The sequence below is a fragment of the Rhamphochromis longiceps genome, linkage group LG6 (genome assembly GCF_057381845.1).
Source record: "Rhamphochromis longiceps isolate RC_006_pf linkage group LG6, R_longiceps_female_GT1.1, whole genome shotgun sequence".
NCBI classification, from domain to species: domain Eukaryota; kingdom Metazoa; phylum Chordata; class Actinopteri; order Cichliformes; family Cichlidae; genus Rhamphochromis; species Rhamphochromis longiceps.
This window is the reverse complement of record NC_140562.1, coordinates 21,170,929-21,192,626: the sequence shown is the minus strand read 5'-3', so window position 1 is coordinate 21,192,626 and position 21,698 is coordinate 21,170,929. Positions and strand designations below refer to the sequence as shown.

Genomic DNA, 21,698 nt, shown 5'->3' with positions numbered 1-21,698 from the left:
AGTGATGATGGGGGTGAGTGCTACTGGGCGGTAATCATTGAGGCAAGATGGGTTGGAGTTTTTGGGTATCGGGACGATGGAGGTGGATTTGAAGCAGGCCGGTACCACAGCGTGGGCCAAGGACAGATTGAATATGTCTGTGAGCACTCCTGCAAGCTCCCCAGAACACGCTCTGAGAACACGCCCGGGGATGCCATCAGGGCCTGCAGCCTTGTGGACATTGATCCTGCTCAGCACCGCTCCTACATCGGTGGGGGAGAGAGTCATAGGTTGGTGGTCTGGCGTCATGTCTGCTTTGGTTGTGGTTGTGGGGTTCCCTCGCTCAAAACGAGCATAAAAGTTGTTGAGCTCGTTGAGGAAGGAGACATCAGAGGATGCGGGGGAGGGTTTGGTGGTCCTGTAGTCTGTGATGGTCTGGAGTCCTTGCCACATGCGTCGGGGGTTGGAGTTGGAGAAGTGTTCTTCTACCTTCTTTTTGTAATGGTGTTTGGCTTTTTTGATGCCCTTCTTTAGATTAGCCCTGGCTGTACTGTAGGCGTGTGCATCTCCTGACCTAAAGGCAGTGTTGCGGGCCTTCAGGAGGAGACGAACATCCCGGTTATATATATATATATATATATCACTATGTGCTGTCATTGTTTTGTGTGTATCATTTTTTATTGTACATAAAACAGACAGGTTTGTAAAAGTTAGAAGAAAAAAAAACCCGATTCAAAGTTATCATAACAGACAGTCAAAGACATTCCTACACATGCATCATGTATAGAACAAGAAAGGAACAGAGACACTCGTAATCACACTTACATTGTTTTTAGGTTACAAAATAGAACTGGTCTCATATCTGCTGGGTATATAGTTTACAATATATTGATACCATCCATTTCACATCCACAGAGTAAATATTAAAAAAAAAATACAATGATATACTGTAAGCAACAACTGACTCATCTCCCATTTTCATTACTGTAGCCCTCTGTCTTTAAAGCTGTACCTTAAAAGAAGGCTTCAGTCTTCACCATTCACTGGAGTGTTAAAGTGCAGTATAGCAATATAGAAAGGTTAACACAATCAGAAAGAGCCACACAGATCAAAAAGAAATAGCACACCCTGGTTAAGCTACCAGTAATAAAACAATGCTGGATAAGGCTTTATTTTACAAGTCCAATATTTCTTGAGGATTTCTCTTTTTTGAAGAGGAAGGAAAAATGATTTGCAAACAATTATTGGGAAAATAGAGTATTGATGATACGTGATGATTCATTTCAGGTAAGTTCAGAGATAATCGCACTACAAGCAAGCATAAACTAAACTACATATTATTTATATTACATGCATCATTAATGAAACTATTTTTATGTAAAATATGTAAGTTTGTTGTTCAATGTAGTTTGATTTTGATTTTTAAAATGTGGCAGGTGGTGAAAAAAAGAAAATGTCTCTTTAAGGCAGGATAACTGGGTGGGGCGATCGTGGCTCAAGAGTTGGGAGTTCGCCTTGTAATCAGAAGGTTGACGGTTCGAGCCCCGGCTCCGACAGTCTCGATCGTTGTGTCCTTGGGCAAGACACTTCACCCGTTGCCTACTGGTGGTGGTCAGAGAGCCCAGTGGCGCCAGTGTCCGGCAGCCTCGCCTCTGTCAGTGCGCCCCAGGGTGGCTGTGGCTACAATGTAGCTTGCCATCACCAGTGTGTGTGGATGACTGGATGTATAAAGCGCTTTGGGGTCCTTAGGGACTAGTAAAGCGCTATACAAATACAGGCCATTTAACTAGTTTCTATTGACACTAACCACTTTCACATAAAGTTTAAGAAGAGCTTTATATTTTCCCCCAAAATTGTTGCAATTACATTTTTTCTTTCCAGAAAACATGTTGGAAATGATTTAAATAAGTAATAAAGGTAGTGCGTTAAACAATGTTGAAGTTACAGTTACTGTTAGGGACACTGGTGTTGTTTTCTTCATCAGGACACAAACTCTTATTAGATGAAATAAGCTGACATGTCTTCGGTGTTTGAGTTCATTTATTCCCCAGAGAAAGTTGTTAGTAAAATGTTGTAAACAGACAAAACTGAGAGACCTTCATCACGCAGTTTAAGTTGCTCTGTAACAAAAAGGCCTTAAACTGTGGAAAACCTTATTTTTATTTTTTATTTTTGAACTTGGCAACACAACCAAAGCCCAGCCATGTAGCACTGTAAATAAATGCACTTTGCTTTACTTTGTCATTGTACCAACTAAGCAAACAATTAGATGGAAGCCTTAGAGACATGATGATAGAAAAGAAAATCCAAGAGTTTAAAATATCAGAGGGTAAAACAAACAACTTTTGGGTATGCCTTTGTATTGTGCTGTTCGATTTTTAGCCTGAGCTCATGTAGCATGAGGGGATTAACGATCCCAGTAGGGTGAGATTTCAGCTGCTATGTCTCTAGTGAAAATCAGGATCTTTGTTAACCTTCATGTCCTCAACACAAAAGAAATGCAGTCTGTCAGATGATTTAAAACTCTGATTTCATTTTATTATATAAGTGCTTATAAAAATGGAAATTTGTGAAATCTTCCAGTTAAACGAGGAAACTTAAAAACTGTCAAGCTTACACCTGTAGGTATTATATCAAAATGAAAAACTGCAGACACAACCTGAATATTTTAACTTTTACTAGAGTGTAGTGATCATAGCTATCAAATAAAGAATTACAATATAAGCCTCCTAACACCAGTTATTTCTGAAACTTAGATATTTGCACATACAGATATTGACTGACCAAAGCAAGAATGAGTTTGACCATATGCCTTAAATAATAGAGTCAGCTGCAGGAGCTCTTGGAAATGACTAAAGAGAGAACCAGCAGTTAGAGCCCGATGGCTCCAATGACTATATCGGTGGGTTTGTGCTTTTTCAGTGTGCATGGCTGCAGGAATGTAAGAGGAAATGGACCCAAATGAGCTTTAAATTCGGCTAACATTTACGAGACCTTCTTTAAAAAGCAATTAATCTAAAAAAAAAAAAAAAAAAACTAGATGAAAAAACAACAACAACAAAACAATAAATGTAATTGCATTAACAGTCAGCTTCCACTCTGGAGCACATGCTGAGTTAGCTACATTCTTTTCTCAAAAACAGTCTTTTTAGAGTAGTGTTGAATTTGGGATAAGGAAAACAAGTATATTGATAAAATGCTGAAAATAATTATTTCATAATCATAATAATAATTTCATAATTTTGACCACTTGGTGGCAGCAGAATCAAGTAAACAGAACACAATAAACTTCAGTCTTGGTCTTCATCTGATCCCAATAGAATAATTTTTTGTGTCATTTTTTTGGCTCTGGGCAGGTAGTCTAGACTGAGGAGAGATTTTCTGAAAACAAATGATCCTCTGAGAGCAGTGAGAGCAAATCAACTGTAAGACAATGAGCTCAAACCATAGTCTGCATATAAATGATGGACATGACTGCTATGATGTAACCCGCTGGTTTGAGTCCTGTTTTGGAGCCTCGAGCTGGAAGTAAGAAATGGAGGTAAAGGAAACGGAAAGGAGCTGACCGGCAACCCAACGATGCTGCACAATCTCAAGGGATCATTTTCTCATAGACTTTTAAGCATTCAGAATTTCCCTCGCCCCCTGCTGGCCATTAGAAAGAATGCAGGTTTAAGGCACTGTCTTCACTTACACAAATGGGGAGGTTTGTCCATTTTTTATATACAGACTGTGGCTGAAACTCATTGTAAAATTTCAAAACACTGAAGAATTTAGGGTCTTCACTATAACAGCACATTTGTTAATAATATAAAAGAATCTGTTATAGTTGCTATATTTTTGTACGTTTTCATGGGCTAAAGCACTGAAGCTATGTTTTACCATAAGTTGTCACATGCCTTCTCAATGAAAATATTTAGTTATATTAAATTCAGAACCATTTTTGTACATGTGCTTCCAAACTGTAGTAAGTTAGCTGTCTTATTTTTAACATTTCCAAATGCTGTTAATTTCTTTCCACTTTTTTGCAGATCCATGCTAAAAACCCTGTGGGTACGGTACATCGATGCTGTTTGGCAAAACTAGCCAGTTTAGTGTAAACTCACTCCAAGACTGTAAATGTTTCCATGCTGGTAACTGTTCATGCCAGGACAAAGAAGAAAAAAAAATGCTTGGGGCAGAGAATTCCTTGAATGAACCCGAGCCCTGCCTCCTTTATTATCTAACACAGTCTTTTCAACTGACATAATTTATTGCCCTGATGTTATTTATTAGGGTGGTAATCACGAAAAGATTTAGTGTAGTTCCAGCCTGTCAGCCAAGGCAATTAACTTTAATGACAAATAACAATGGCTAATATGCAAAAGACAAGCTTGGCACAAAGACTTGTTGACGTATTTATATTGGCTGGTTTGTGTAGGCTTGTATAGGGAAGTGTGCACAGTGGGAGAAATTGGTAGTGACAACTGCTATAGCTACAGCTGTGTTTAGCAGCAGTGAGAACATGATCCCTTACTTCACATGTTGTGAAGTTTCAGCAGGCAGCAGTTTCAGCAGGGCAGAGAGTGACATCACTTCAAACTGCTTAGGACAAGCTATGATTGTCAGATGTGAGGACAGAAACATCTAGCTTGTGTTTGCTCATTTGTCTCTCCATGACAGGAATATTTAGTCGGTAAAGTCAAAGTTTTAAAAACTGAGAACCACAAAATAGTAACAAAAACAATTACACTGAGAAATTCTGAAATTACAGCTTGTGTGCCTTCATATTCCAAATTCTTAATGTCATGCGATGACAACAGAGCTAACATTCAAGTCTGAAGCTGAAGAACTGCTGGTGGAAAGTCACACCAACTGTTGGAGAATCAGAAGAAAACCACTCAGGTGCTCTCCTAATGCGCCATGCAGGTGCACGCCATATCAGTACAACTTCTGGATTTGTTGGCAGTGATCTTGTACCAGGAAGTCAAAGAATCCACTCCTATTTTTCTATTGATTAAAGCTGGAAAATGGTGTGCAGAAGGCCTTGCTTTTTCTTCGGCAGCAGGTTTGGTTTGTCTCACTCGGGACAAACAACTGTGAAGGGCTCATACACCTCCAGAGTTACTGTATGTGTAGTTAGGATGGTTTCAGGATGTGAAAAGACTGAATGTACAAACTGTTGGTCACCACATGGTGAGGGGTGTGACTAGCCATCCTGGCATCAGGAAATGAGCGAGCTAAATATCCATAGATGCAGGGATTAATCCGTTTTTTTAGTCAAGTGAAGAAAGAACCAGGTATTTTGTGCTGCTATCACTTGTATTGCTCATTTACATTCATCTTCAGCCAGGTCACTTCATCACTGGATAATCTTGGGGAGCACCCTGATCACCCAGTCCTGCTTTTTTCCTCCTTGTCCTATGAGTTTTGTGCTATTTGTCTCAGCTCTGATTGGCTCTGGACTTGGTGGCATCACATTCCTGCTCAGTGGATAGGTCTAATTCCGACATGCCTACCTCAATGCCCACGATGATTGAAGTGTCTGAATCACTGCTGAGTGGAGGCTGGTGCTCACCTAAAGGGCAAGAGAGCAAGTTGATACATTAACTGACACATCACAGGCAGCTGTGTCTTTAATACTTTTGGCTAATGTCATCGCCACTAAAAAATGTGGTAACTGATTTTTCAACCTTTTTTTTAGAGCCAGCAGAAACATGTTGTGAACACACTAACAAGGCACCTTTGAATGAATATAGAAAAGTTGCAATTCATGAGAAACATTACCATTTAGAGTGGCGCTTTGGGCATCTGTTACATGTAAGGCTTACTTTTACTCGCACTTTTCCAAAGGAGAGTAAAATCTGTGGCTCTTAAGCTGCAGCTAGTTCATTAATTGTGTCAGCTGTTTAGAAGCCAGCGGGAAATGCAAGTTTTAGATTACTCCTTCATTTTTGTCACACTGTTGTCACATTGCTCTGTCTTGGCATCAGACTGCCATCTGTTCAGTAACAACTTTATTCTGCAACTTGACAAGAACCCAAGGGGCTATACGCCGGGCTATAGTCCACCAAATTCTGGTTTAGGTCCGGGGCTTTGCTGGAGGCAGAGTGGGAGGAGGTTAGGTGTGTGCATGAGGACATACACAAATATCCCATAATGCTGTTCCAAATTAAATACAAGGGCAAAATGCATAGTGTGAAGGCTGCGGTTAGTTCACGCCTGACGCATCTCTAATTCTGGAGACAGATTGGCCAGGTTTTAATAACCTGTTGGGGCAGTGTGTGAGGATGTGTTCATGACCTTTATCAACGTCCGATGGTGACTGTGGGGAAGAGTTACAACCCCATGGCAGAGTATGTGGTAGTTAACACAGAACCTTCTTCCAGCCCAAAGTTACTCGCCAGGTGGCAAGGACCCTTTGTGGTAACTCAGAGGGTGGGGGTCCTACGTGAAGTGGTATGGTCAGACAGGGGAGGAACCACACAGATATATCACCTCAACCTCAACCTCAATGCATGGAAAGAAGCTGAAACCGCTTCTCTGGTGAGTCTGGCTACGGAAAGAGATGAATTGGGCCCGGAGGTGCAAAATTCCACCATTTCTGATGGCCATCTCACACAGGCCCAGAGAGCATTTTGAAACGCACCATGGCATGACAGTGCATTCACAGCCCTACAGGTTACCTGAGCATAAGAGACAAATTGTTTAGAAAGAATTGGCTGAAATGCTGAAAATAGAAGTGATAGAAGACTCACACAGCGCCTGCTGTAGCCCCATAGTTCTTGTGTTGAAGAAAGATGGCTCTATACGGTTCTGTGTTGACTACCACAAGGCAAGGTGTCTTAGTCGGATGCCTACCCAATGCCCCGCGCTGATAAGGTCCCTGGACTGGAGAGGCACTGCTCACTTTTTCACAATGCTGGATTTAACCAAGTGCTACTGAGAGATTCCCTTGTCTGCAGAGTCCAAGGGAAAAATGGCCTTCTTCAGTCCGTACGGTTTGTACTGACAAGAGAAGGTGATAGGGGCATGTGATGGGGTGTGATATGTGGCTCAGCTGCATACCTTGGCTCTAACAAGTCTTCTGCATAGCTTGGCTGTAACAAGTGGTTATTGGAGTTTCTTTTGCCTTCCTACCAACTCAAAGGAGTATGGACATTCTCCCATGATGTTTTCACCCAGAGAAGTACCACTCACTAGATATTTCAGTTTACAACTATTTAGCTCACTGGTTTAGCACCCAGACGGTCTTCTGCTACTGCTGTAGTCTATGTGCTCTTCTGCACACCTCACTTGTAATGAGTGGTTATTTGAGTTACTGTTTGCTTTCTGTCAGCAAGGCATTGAGAACTGGCACGCACTGGATATTTTCTCTTTTCAGGCCCATCCTCTGTAAACCCTGGACATTTTTGTGTGGGAAAATCATCAGCAGGTCATCAGTTACTGAAATATTAGCCCATCTCATGCCAACAACTATATAATGATTCCACATTCAAAGTCACTTAAATCCCCTTTCTCCCCCATTCTGATGCTTAGTACAGTAGGCTGTTTTGACCATGTCTATGCATAAGTGCACTAATAACTATAATATACTAATAATTAACTGCATTAATGAACAGTTGGTGTAACCCATAGATGTGTGTGATGTTACCAAAGAGGACTGAGCAACCTTCCTACCACCAACCTTGAAAAAACTGCATGCAAGTGTGCAGAAAACAACTGGTGCTGTCATACAGACAAATGATGCTCTCAAATGTTTTTTTTCCCTTCTCTCCTGCTGAACTGTGGAGAGGGTTTCGAAGCAGAAAACGAAGCTGGAATTTTAAAAGAATAGAATAGCCCTTCATTGTCATTGTACATGTATAATGAAATTGTGGACATGTACAGAGTGTTCCAAAGTATGCTTCAGTGCTTATGTGATGGTTGAATGGCATCCATGTCAGATACACAAATGTGAAAAAGCAGATTACTTTTGCTCAAGCTCTTGTTTCATGTTAAACAGAAACAGGTTTGTTCAACAACTAACAATGTTTTCAGTCTTCATATATGCACGTGAGCAATGCATTAAGACAGAAGTCCAGAAATCAGGGTCTTTTTACCTGCACTAAATGGCTGACTGGAAAGAGTGATAGCTACATTACTAGTCCTGCTAATTACTCAGGGTAAAGAGCAACATGACTGGCACTTCATCACTGCCAAGCCGCTACAGCAGAAATCCTGGCAGATCAGCTTGTTTATCCCGTGCTGACTCCCTGTCAGTGCCATCATCTGTTTGCGCACTGGTGCACGAGCTGCAACATACGATTTATTCGGTCCGATTTACATTCTCATCGCACTCGACTACGATCTGTGCCTCTGGCAAACTGATATACTACCTCTCAATTAACTTGTTATGTGCAAGTAAACTTAAATCAGCAGGTTTACGATACTATCCTTTGCAAGTAGGAAAAATTGTGAAACACTATTGGATTTATTATCATATAAAGAAAGAGTAACAAAACGCATTCTTTGTTTTTTTTGTCAATTTAACAACTGCTTAAAAAAACATGCTGCTACAAAAAAACACTTAAACTCCCCACTCCCTGTTTTGGTAAAATGTAAAATAGTTTGGCTTCAGAGATCATGTTCGGAGAAACACATAAGAGCTTCTGCATGAACTCACACCCATAAACACACGCTGCAAAGTGCTAATAGCTTGCAGCTATTAGGCAACACCACAGCCCTTAGGTGATTATATAAGTTACAGAAATGCAATGAACGAAGATTTTAGGTAGGTTAGTTAGTGACTTTCTTGAGTTTTTCCTCTTGTTTTTATCTTAGACAGGAGGACTGACCTCATGTATATTTAATTTGAAAACAATCAAACATGGATGCATTAAACGTCACAAAGGGCAGGCTGTTGGAAAACAGATTTTCTTAATTGTGTTAAAGTGTGAATTAGCACTGGATTTCCCCAACTCCTCAGCGTAATATATGTGCCTGGAGGAAGTACTCAGATATCAGTACTTTCGTATATTACATACACAAAAAAACCCTAAGCCTCTCTAAGATGCTCTTTTTATACTCAATTGTGTAACTGACCTGTTGCCAAATAACCTAATTAATTTTTCCTACAGCCGTTTCTTTTTATCACCACTTACTTTTCCAGCACTTTGTTGCCTCCATCCCAACTTTTTTCACGTGTTGCTGCCATCAAATTCAAAATGAGCTAATATTTTTCTTAAAATATGAGTTTATGGAAATCTTTGCATTGTTTTTATTTACATTTTACACAGAATCCCAACTTTTTCAGAATCAGGTTTGTACTGTCCACCACTATCACAGGCTGCTATAAGTAAAAAATGTCTGTACGTACTGCTGGCAAAGATACGGCTCTCCCCCGCCTGAAGCGCTGACTCTGTCTCAGGATGGAGTGCCGGCAGGTCTATTCCTCTTTCTGCTGGATCCAACACTACCGAGCTCTCGTTAACTGTGATTTCGCTCGCTCCACTAATGGGGTTGGTAGGCGGACCTCCGACAGACATCTCGTAGTCTGGAGGAACCTCATCCGAGCAGTCCGCGCTAAACTGGAACATATCAGAGGCATCCTAATATCTTTATCACTGCCAAAGCTTTATGTAAGGTTTGATTAGTTACATTATCACTTTATCTGTGTGATAAAGCAAAACAACCCACTGGGATTCCCAGGGCTTTGAGGATGTTCATTTTGCACATGGGACACGTTCGGTGGTCTTGGAGCCACGGGTCTACACAGTGCTTATGGAAGAAATGTCTGACCAAACAAGACAGCAGTGCAAAAAACATATATTACAGTGCATGTGATTTTTTCCCCACAGAAAAAATATATATATGTAAGGTATAAATAAAAGTTACCTGCATGGTAATATCCTTACAACATCATTAGGCTTATAACCTTCAATACAAACTGCACAGTTGTCAAAGTCCGACTCTGTTTCCTTAAACAAGACAGAAAATAAGAGGCCAATAAATTCTTTAAAAATGATCAAATTCATGTCATGTAATTCAAACATAAATAAGAAGACTTTTGTGGCCGTATGTGTACTTTTAGACTTGAGTTACCTTGTCTCCTCTTTTGATAGTGCGTAGCTGAAGTTTACTCATGGCTTTTTTGGCAGCATCTCCCAAACGCCTCTGTATGAAAAAGACAGAGATACAAAAAAAATTACTTTATTAACAACATTTAAATTTAAATATGTATGTATGTATGTATGTATGTATGTATATGAATGAACAATTCAGGAATTTAAATTGTCTTTTAAAACAAAGTAGCCTTGGTTAATAGTGTATATTGGCTTGCAATGACAAAAAGCTGATAAAGTTTCATCTTTCTTGATGAAATCAACTAAGATCAACCGTGCTGTTCCTCGTACTATGTGATGCTATCTCGTCAACATGGAACAAAATCACAGCACCTTGTTAAAGGAAGAGTTTGGACCCGCTTTTGAAGGCAACACGGTGTCCAAACCTGTACGAGCAAGGTGTACCCAATAAGGCGGCAGGTGACCATGTGAAAAACACTTGTTGTTACTTGACTTGATTGGTTGTCTGCGTTTGTATAACAATAAAACAGATTCAGAAAATGTTTCAACTAATTATGTTACTGCAAAGAGGCTAGACTAAAGATCTCAAAAGCAACCAGAAGATCTCACCAAGTAAACATCAGACTGAATTTGAAAAGTTTTCAAAAGTCTCAGCAATAAAAACGACAGATGTGTGAATAAAGGAGTCATTAGTTAAAGTGTAGATATAGATACACGACACATAGATAAACTCATCCATCTGTTAATGACCCCATTTCCACAATCTGGATTAAAACAAAAACTCGATTCATGGAGTTGTATTATAATAACAGACAGTCGTGCTTGAACTGCTCCACGTCTGTCTCACATTATGAATTGAAAGCAGATTTGTTCATTATTGCAGCTGTACCCTATTTACAACATTAATCAGTATAATTCAAATTGAAAACACAAACAATAGTTGTCACAGCCACGGCCCCTATCATAACAGCCGTGGTGATGGATCGTCATTACAGACGTCACTACAATGTCAGAGCAGCCCATTCATAAAGAGATGGCAAAAAACCCAACAAGAAAGGTATTTGCACAGTTTGATGGTTCACTGGGCTGCCATGCTCGTGTTCAGCCAGGTGTCAGGCTAATTTTGGATCTTTCCTTACGTTCACACTGGAGCAGGGCCATATGGGAAAATCCACCACACGGCTGCAACACTATCCCCGTCAGAAACACATCGGCTGCACACAGACATACCTGGTTGCGATCTCGTGCGTTAGCGTAGCGGAACCTCTGGATGTAGTAGAAGACAAGCCAGGCGAGGGAGATGATCATGAGGACGATGAAGGAGATGGACACAAACACCACGGACGTTCTGCTCACGTACTTCTGCAGGTTGCGGGTTCCTATAGTGATCTGCAACATGATCATGATGTGCTGCTCGAGCAAGGCCACGATTTCACGGCCTTTACGCTCCGGGATCATGATGGCCACAACATCGCCTGTGTCTACACAACACGCAACACAGGAAGTACAAATTGAGACATTCAGGAGATGAATCAGTGCTGCAAGTGAGGAAATAAAATAACTCTTTATCTTGTGCAAAATGTTTACTTTTAAAATATTGATTTATTATTTTCTAACACAAAAATACTTGCTCATAGGGGGTCAAATGACTGTTGGGGTTTTCTCTGTTTTCTTTGTACTATTGTAGGCTCTTTACCTTACGATATAAAGCAGCTTGAGGCAACTGTTGTTGGGAATTCGCTCTATATAAATACAACTGAACTGAAAATTTTTCTTTTGTTTTGTTTTGTTTTTGTTTTCTTTGTTCTTTTTTTTTTTTAAACAAACTTTAAGAAGTTTGAAATTATAGGATTTTATTATTTATCTGGTTGAAATCCATTTTAATATACTTGACTTTGTTTTGAGTACAATTATTTTTTTTTATTTTTTTTTGCTATTTGTATATATTTAAATACAGCGCTTGTGTAGCACTTATTTCATTGCTTAGTAAAATTAATTTAAATATCTAAACAATAAATCATCAAGCGAAAAGGTTTTTTGATCACAATTTTATTTTGTTTGCAAAAAAGTATACTTTTGTTATTATTTAAACTCTTATAACCTAATGCACATAACAAGGTCATAATAAAAAAAAAAAACGTGATATTTAGAATGATTTATTATATTTACGAAACATACTGACATATATGTAACTTTTTATATGTTGAAAATACACACTTTATACACACTTTTAAGAATCATAGTTTCTAGTTAAATCATTAAGGTGACCTCGGTGGATGGAAGCCAGATATAATGGATTGTTAACATGACCTCACTCTACACCCCTACAAAGCTTTTTTTAGAATTCATTCAAAGCTGTTCGAGCTATCATGAGAGTGATGACACACGCACGCAAACACCACCAAAATGTAACCTCCTTGGTGGAGGTAGTGATGGCTATTCACAGGGCAAACAACAAATATTTCCTTTTATACAAAAAAACTGGAGTTAGGCAAAACAGTATGCACCGATAAATCCAATAAAAAGGAAAAACAAAAGCAGATATTTGCATACAGCACTACTTTATATTTTACAGAGCAAATTGCCACACATCCAACCACAACCCGAGCATTTAAAAACGGTGCTTCAGAGCAGAGGAGGTGCTAAAACTCTGCCGACTCAGACTGGTGTGTGCTACATTAAAGAGGAATCTTGAGCAGGCTGCTGGGAGCTTAGACAGGACAGATGAACTAAAGTCTCACTCTCGGTGTCGGAGGCTTCCTGCCAGCAACCATCTGTTGATTTGCTTGTTGTGCACAATGAAGGATTATGTAATACAGACGCTCTGAGCATCTCTCATTAAGGGAGAGACTTTAAATTGTACTTTGAGCTGCTTTTTTTCTACAGTTTTCTTCTGTCTTTAAACAACTTGCTATTCTTGTAAAACACTTACACGATTTTTATATACGAGAATGCAGTGATGCAGTGATTTGTGAAAAACTCCCAGGGAGAAAGGATATATTTACATTGTCTGATTTTTATGGGTTTTAGTATCAGATGACATTGTGCTTTGTATAAGCCTCTTAACGCAACTACAATTAGAGTAATTAGCGGGGTGGCTGCTCAGCAGTGGCCGAGCGGCTCCTCCTGTTCACATGATCCACGACCAAGATACTGAACAACAGAGTTTGAGTGTGTGCGTGTTAGTAAAAAGGCATAGATCAAAATTGCTGTATGAATGTGCGCATGATTGGGTGGATGAGCTTGTAGTGGGAAGAGGTTTAGGTAACCACCCTGAGTATAAAGGTCCTACATAAGTACCAGTCCATTTATAATTTTGAAGGCATGGAACATATTTATAAACTGGAAACTCATATGCCGTAACATTGCTACATCATTCATCATTCTTAAGTACTTGTACTGAGTTGTACAGGGAATTACATTACATTTTAAACTTGTTGTAATGAACCATTTATGATTTTAATTACTACTTTAAGTCACAATTTTCTCATCTGAATCATGTTACGTTGAATTTTGTGACATTGGGCCACTTTTGAACAGCCACTTAAAACAAACCTGCGCATGTGTTTGGATTGCAGGAGGAAGCCAGAGTACCCACAGATAACCCACACAGGCACAGGAAGCACATGCAAGACCCTGCCGCCCGGCCTTCTGAATGATCAATATTAAATACTACATAAAAAATATTTAGTTAATTCCAGACTTAAAAGCAATCTTTTATAGAGTCTGAAATGGGGACATTTGTATCTGTTCTGAAAATGCAGCATTAATCTGCCCTGTGTGATGAGGAAATGACACATCGGACAAAGTGACTGTAGAACTCAGTTTCTAGGGACACGCTCCCCATGGTGGGTCACACCTTGTATCTGTCACTAGAGAGAGTGGCTTTATTCACACTGCCATCCCAACAAGCATCTCAAATACACAGAGTACTGTTTAAATATCACAAATGCTATGAATCCATCACAAAGATAGCATGAGAGTAATAATAATAATTCCCAGTCAACAGCTTCTATATTTTACACGACAAAGGATTAAAAAGCCACAGTTTTAGTGATTTATGTCAGGATCAGCAAAGTGAGTTTCAAGCCAAGAAGCTTATAAAAGCAAAAATACAGGAAAAGTTGTTTTTTTTTTTAAATTTATCAGGATTTAAAGTGCATTGAAAGAACTGGGCATTATATTCATCATCCAACTGGCAGTGTTTTCAATATTAGCACAAACACAAACATTAGATAGCAGCTTTCTCATAATGAGCTTATTCGTGCTGGAGTTTCTAAAGCAAACAATACTTTAAAAAAATGAGAGAGAAAACAAAAGCTTTTATTTGGACTGAAAACAGATGGTAATATCCGGCTGCACACAAGGTTATGTTCAGACTGTAAAGGCCACTTGCTGTCACACTTCTTTATCTCAGTCTCTCCCTATGAGTCTTCTCACGCTCATAAAAGTTTCACATAGGATGAAGACAGTTTTAAAGTTTTTAAACAGGTGTTTGAACTAAGCTTTACTTCCCCAATAATGTAAGGTAATTCTCTCTACCTGATAACATACGTAATGCTTCCTGTTTTTACACCTATTTTTCAATCTGTAACCTTAGAGACACATGCTCCCGGCCTGCGGATTTATGGTTTTACTAAGCATGACCATATGGTAGAGGGGAAAAGTCACTGTGATATAACATTTGCCTTTGCAAACACAAGATAAAACTGCACCACGTCTTGTTAAACGGTAAACAACTTGAAACATAAAACTGCCCAAATCTGTAGACCTTTAAACAACCGTGTACGGGCAGTATAATCTTAATAGCTAACAGAAACGAGAAAAGGCATAACAGGGCAAGTAAGGTTTCCCTAAGCCTCGACACTTATCTCCTCCTTCTGCTCACAGTGACGCAGTGAGAGCAGATAAAAATAGCTGCTTCTAAAAACAGGAGGGCAATGTCGGAGACTGAGGCTGAACTAGTGAAAGATCTGTGTCTTTCAGACCCACTTGGCCAAAATGTGGAAGCAAAGAGTGGATTAATACTGAATGGGGTTAATTTAGTTGGCACCAGCCTGTCCGGGCTGTGTGGTTAATGTCTTTAAAAGGATCTAGGCCTCCTGTAGACATCGCTGAGGCACTGATTACTATAGATTTACATCTTTATTAACAGCAGTGGACTGAAGGAAAACTAGCTGTGACACAAAGCAGATGCTGTGGCTTTGACAGAAAACAGCAGTTCCATTAAACATATTTAAGCCACATTTTCAAACACACACAGAGACAAAAAGAGTAAAATGACAAAATTATGTCATTTTGATGTGACAGCATATGGTAGCCCTCTGTCATAGTAACGCAACACATTTGCCAGCTTGGGAGTGTTTCAGCAGCTAAGCTGCCAGAGCAGTGATGGCAAGATCTGACATGAGAGCACAGACTGTGAAGACTGAATCTGAATCAGCTATCAAAACTCACATTCTGCCTGTGGATGACGGCTTCTGAGCAGGGTATTGTGTTTTGCAACCATAATATATGTGGTCCCACTCTCTTAATCCCACTAGATAACTGGAAAAAGACTAGTTTGAAGCTCAAACCTATGTAACTCTGCACATATGAACCTGTGAGATAATGAATGTTGGACATCTCGGAACGACTAGTTAGTTTTTTTGTTTTTTTTTCATATGTGCCATGATCTGAATGGTTGGAAACAACAGTAATAATTTTCCAGAAGTGAGAAATCCTCGTTTACATAATGAATAAGTTAATTTCTACATGGGTTATTCAGAAACCTAAATTATCTCTTTAAAGTTGAACAAAGCATTTAGACAAATCAGGCTTGAGAAGAAAGACTTAAACTGGATAATGCCATGCCGAGTTTCTGCCTCTAGCAGCTGTGGATTTTACAGCCCAGCTGTGTTGGCTCTGGTCTGCCCTTCTTTCTCTGGCAGCAGCTTCATTATCCATTCTACATATTAGGACCTGTGTCTTTGCCACAGCCCTCTCCATTACCTTCCTTCCTCTCTACCAGCTTTATCGCTGTACCTCTCCTTGTTGCCTTTTCTTTTCTCTTAAAGATGCCTTAGTTTATATTTATGTCATGGTTGGAAGCAGGGCAAGAGTTAAAAATAGATTGGTGCCTTTTATCTGATGCTCCAGGTAAACCAGGTCTGCACACTGGAGTCTTTGTGAGAAACAGAGGAGGAGCAGAGGAAGTTTAATGGTCATATACCATCAACACACAGGCTGACTGAAAAAAAGTAAAACCTTAAAACTTTGCTGTGGGAAAAAAAAGTCACATCTATGAAGCAGCAGTAGTCCAATGTTGGTATCCAATGAGTTCTGGGTCCACTGTTTGGTAGGAGACTGATGGTGGTGGTTGGAGTGAACCAAAGCAGTAAAAAAGAAGAAAAAAAAAGTACAGAAATAAAAAAGGAAAAACATTTTTTAAGGAGATGAAAGAGATCTGAGAGTTAATAACAGTCTTGTGGCACTAGCAGCAGTTTTGAAATTACATATTAATATAGATATAATATTAATTCACACAGCTTTATCTCTATGCTCCTCTAGTCCATCCAGACCAGGGTCCTACATCATACCTGGTACGACATAGTATGAGTCACACAACATGTGTGACAAAAGGAAACAAAACACTCACAGATAAATTTCCTGTCCTCTGCTGTTTTAAATGTTCATTATCAGTGATTTGTAGGTTCATTTACAAAACTTAAAAATAAAATGACATGAGTAAGTCACAGGATGAGACATACAAGTCTCATGAAACTTACACCAACATGGCCTACAAGTAGTTTTTATACATCTCCTTTCTGTGTGGACTGATCAGTGTTTGTGACTATGATTTGCATTTTTAGTTTGAACATCTGTTTCTGTACAGATCCTTTTGTCAAACAGCCTTCAGGCACCGTGTTGTCATCTGCAACAGCCAAAGATTTAAGAACTGCAATGTGAGAGGAATAGCAGGAATTTTCCCTTTGACTTACATTACTGATTTTTAGGGATTGTGGGTAAAACTAAAGATCTACGATTCTCTTTCAATGTGACTTTGAGGGGTAGATTAAAAAAATAAACAAAAAACAAACACTACAATTGTTCTACAAAGCTGTTAGCATGTAAATTATTCTGCATGGGGTGCTATTTAAACAACCCTGTTTGTCCAATTACCATTAATCAACACAGCGCTTCTGGCAAAACAACGAGGAAAGGCCTGACTCTAAGAACACAAAGTGTTGTTTTCATGAGATTTTTACATGGATTATGTCATCAAAATGTGATGGGTGTGTTATTTGATCATTTTGCATTTACTCGCTTTAGTCTTTAAGTGCTTGCTTTGCATGTACTGACTGCGTTACCAGTCAAAAGATTGGTTTGCTGTTCTTTAGTGTCACACTGAGGAGCGATTGTCAGACTATCCTTGTCTTACACTTTCTGAGAGTCTAGAGGCTCTTGTCTTATTTGATTAAATGCAAATACCTTACAAAGTGGGGACTCTCCATTCAATAACAAACTGGTTTGACTGGTTTCAACATTGAATAGCCATGGCTAACTTAAAACTCGGTTTATACACGTATAATAAAGAAAGTTGTACTCATCTTCTTCTTCTGTGACGGTAAAAACAAACCCAAACCAACATAGCTGGGATGCTGTGTAAAATGTAAATATAAAGAATGCAATGATTTGAAAATCTAACAAAACCATGTTTCAACCAGAACAGAACTTAAAAATAATGTAACATTTTAAAACCTTTTATTTCATGAATAACTTGAAGACTTTTTGAATATACAGGACATAAGATCATCAAATTATTCTCAAACTCAAAATCAATGGATGCGCGTGATCTTTGGGTCCTCAGGCGGCAAGGCATCACAAACAGGCATGATTCTACTCTAGAAATCATTATGGGCTCAGAAACCCTTCCAGGAATCATCATTATTATCTGTGCACACCGTTCACTGTGCCATCTGCAAACACAAGTTAAACAACCTCTGTCATAGAAAGAAGCCATGCGTGAACATGATCCAGGAACACCGCTGTCTTCTGTGGACCAAAGATCATTAAAAATGAACTGAGGCCAAGTGAAAAAACTGTTCTGTGGTCAGATGAATTGAAATTTGAAATTATTCTAGGAAAACATGAATGCCCCATCCTCTGGACTAAAGAGAAGAGTGCTTCTTCAGAACAGCAGGTGAAGCCCACTCAAAGTCATCCTTTACACAGATGGGCTTATTTTTTCTTTTCCACAGTATTTCTTATTTATTTACAAAAAATGTGGGGAATAACTTTCAGCATATGTAAGGACATTAACCTTATTTAAAATACTGTTTTTATAGCTTTACTCCATCATCATCTGCACTGGAAGCTGATTATTGTGTTTTATTTCGTAGCTAGAATTTGTAGCATGCTTTGAGGTAACCAAACAAGATTTATCTGAGGAATAAAGTGTCAAACAACGAGAAGAAGCAGAAGTTCAAATGGACAATCTGTGACCATTGTTCTCAAGCTCTTTGTGGCATGCAGCACTTTGGAAGCTGGAAAAGTTTCCCCTACACTTCCCACCATGTTTTTAATCAGCAGTTGACAATAAAAAAAAACAGCAGACTCTATGCCACACAGTTTGAAACCCACCCTCATTTATGTATGCTTCTGTGGAGTAATAAACAAGTATAGCTCAGGAATAAAACATACAGTATATATATTTATCCCAACCTAATACTATTCCACTAATAACACATCTGGCAAATATATGGCCATATCTGATCGAGGAGCTCCTCGGGTGTAACACACTGATAACACATTAGGCTTGATGTGATTGCAGTGAAGCAGAAGAGCTCGCAGGCTTCACTGCAGGGATGAAAGCCACTGATCTTGGATGGAGACTTAATAAGCTGAAGATTAGTTGCATGTGGGCTTTCAGGGCTCAGTAACACAGCCGGGACTATTTTGTAGTAGATTATCTGTTCTGCCTGAAGGAGTCTGGGACAGTGTTAGGGAAAAGAGTTGGCATGCTGTCTCTTACCTGAGTGGGACATTGTTATGGTGTCATTGGCGCTAGTGGAGCCCACGTTGTATATGACAACTGCAGAGGCGTTGTGGTTTGCGACATTACGGATTTTCTCCCGGTAAGTGCAATTCCCCGTAGCTACCAACGCCACCCAAGGGGTGTTTGGAGGGGCAGGAGGGAACCTGATGTTTGGGTCGCACCCCTGTCTGTCCTGCAGGAGGGCCGGCACCAGGACCAGACCTCTAGCTTCTTTCTTAGGGGAGTGCTCGCCATACCGACCGCACTCGGTTTTCTCCGTCCTCACCTGCGACGTGACGGGGTCCAGGTAGGTGATGTTAACGAAAGCTGTGTACCACTCCTCCTTCTCTGCAACCGTGAAGTCCAGGCACAGCAAGTGGACGAAGCAAAACGACACCAGCCACGTCGAGAGAGCCAGACTGCGGCAAGCTCGGATGAGGGACGGTGCCATTGTGCGGCGGCTGCTGCTCTTTTTTGGGAGGGAGGATGGATGGCGAGCTCCGTGTGTCCTCCTCCACCTCCTCCTCAACGCAGAGCTCGCATCAAACCCTCTTTTAGATGCTTCAGAAATGTATCAGACCCACATAACGACCAGGATGCCAGGCGGCAGCCCGAACAGGCCAAGTGTGAAAAGAGTTTGTCCACGGTACACCACCACCTGCAGGAGAAGGCGACTCTGTGTTGTTGTTCCCCGTCAGCTGTTTTCCTTCCTCGCCCAGGACCGGCTCGCTGCTCATCAGCACGTGCCCTGGGCGTGGACAAGATGCCGCTGACCGACCACGACGTCATGTGATGAATCTACAACTGTTAGAAATCACTGCAGGATATTATAGGGTCATCCTTCCATTGGAGAGCAATTTAGGCTTTAAAGATAGCAGCATAAATAAATAAAAACAATCGAGCTTCTAGGTTATATTTTCTTTTATATATTTAAGAAAAACAACAAAAATAAAATCCATCAAAAAAATGTGTAGATTTTTGTAATGCTTTATTTGTGCTATGCTTGAGACAGCCCATTTACCAATGCTTGGGAACCTAATAAAAAAGTAGATCTTAAATATCTAATATTGCACTGTGGGCTCTTTTTCACAGCCTGTCTTTTGTCCATTTTCTCTCACCTCACACCCAAACAGATCCCCGAGCCTCGTTCTGCCTAAGGTTTCTTCCTGTTAAAAGGGAGTTTTCTCTTCCCACTGTCACCAAATGCTTGCTTGTTGGGGGTTCTCTGTATTATTGTAGGATCTTTTAACTTACAGTATGAAGTGCCTTGAGGGGAGTTATGTTATGTTAATTTAATTAATTATTGCCCAACTTTGTAATATTTATTTTCCAATCCTTGCTCAAACAGATAATTCAAACTATTACAAATGGAATAGATCAAATCTTTGTGAGCTAAGAAAAACACTTATGAATGTTTTATTTAAAATGACCTGGTAACAGGGTTAGAATTGGAGTAACACGTAATTAATTAGAGTAATTACAGTAATAAATTACATTTATTTGTGGATTATGATGTAAATTTGACAAAGAAAATCCCAGGACCAAATATTTTGTATGTTTGTGTTTCAAAACATGTTTGTATTATTTGTTTTACATGTATGGTAACATGGTTGCAAATCACTGCTAATATGTGTTAAAAGTGTTTTGTCTGAAAAAGGTGCAGTTGTTGAATGTAATGTACTGTGAAAGTCAAGGATAAATGTAGTTATATAAAGAAAGGAAGGAAACTTTGGTGGGGGGGTTTGTTTTGGGTTTTGTTTTTTTTTTGGTAATATGGGGCAGCCCCTGATGTATTCATTGGGGTTTGGCTGATAAAAGTGCTTAGGTATAGATAAAAGCAATGTATGAATGTGTGTGTGTGATTGGGAGAGTGAGACTTGCAGCAGAAAATGCTTTAATGCTCAAAATCTACCAGTCCATGATATGGGCAACAGGGATGCGTTGGTTAGAGTGACACACCAAATCTAGTCAGAAAAGACAGAAAGAAAATACAAAATATGTCAAAGACGACTAACTTTTGGTGTTAAAACATGATCCAATCATCTCACTTCTTCTTTAGGTTTCAATAACAAGGTTGCACATTTGTTGTAGTGCATAATTACTATGTTGATATTAACTAAATGACTTCACAATTACAAAAAACGTGTCAGCAAAATCAAAACATCAAAAAGTGGATTTAAAGGTAATTCTAATGGTTATATATGAAGCACAATTTGATTAAAAAAAGTTTTGATAAAAAAAAGACATTTTGGTGAATTCTATTTTATATTTTGGCTTTTTTAGCAGCTAGGTTTACATCTTGTCTCAGGACAAGTGTCATTTATGCAACATGTATGGGCTATTTTCAAGGGTGATACAGGAAATGTCCTGCAATTGTAGAGCTCCCATTAGCGTTAGCACATGGAGTAGCATTATAAGAAAAACTGGAGCCAAACCCATTCGAAAAAGAAATTATCTTTTACTGGTTAAATTTAGGTCTTATTGTAATATATACTCTATTATATATCATATAGACTATATCATTATTATTGCAAATGTTTATTGTGTTATTTAAAGTAGGCCATATTGTATATTTATGCATTACCACTGCCCTATAAAAAAGTAAATTATTTAACATCAATCATTAAATGAAAAGAGGTGACGCTAAGCCACCATAACCA

General features: G+C 39.3%; 1 protein-coding gene across 1 annotated transcript; it reads right to left on the bottom strand.

Moving 5' to 3' along the window:
- Positions 1-780: 780 nt before the first annotated feature.
- On the bottom strand, positions 781-19,776 carry rnf150a (ring finger protein 150a). Its single transcript, XM_085409667.1, has 7 exons — positions 19,036-19,776; positions 11,253-11,503; positions 10,042-10,113; positions 9,835-9,917; positions 9,637-9,733; positions 9,317-9,527; positions 781-5,536 (listed from the first exon to the last, which is right to left on the bottom strand). The coding sequence occupies exons 1-7, from the start codon at positions 19,487-19,489 to the stop codon at positions 5,403-5,405; spliced, it is 1,302 nt and encodes a 433-aa protein (XP_085265793.1). The 5' UTR covers positions 19,490-19,776; the 3' UTR covers positions 781-5,402.
- Between the last annotated feature and the right edge of the window lie 1,922 nt (positions 19,777-21,698).

What these genes read in the sequence shown, in the direction of transcription:
- rnf150a (XM_085409667.1), bottom strand. Translation starts at nt 19,489, where the DNA reads ATGGCACCGTCCCTCATCCGAGCTTGCCGCAGTCTGGCTCTCTCGACG. An exon ending in CATAACAATGTCCCACTCAG is followed by an intron (nt 11,504 to 19,035) that starts GTAAGAGACAGC and finishes CGTGTTGTGTAG; the next exon opens with ACACAGGCGATGTTGTGGCC. An exon ending in GAGCCGTATCTTTGCCAGCA is followed by an intron (nt 5,537 to 9,316) that starts GTACGTACAGAC and finishes CTTGCCCTTTAG; the next exon opens with GTGAGCACCAGCCTCCACTC.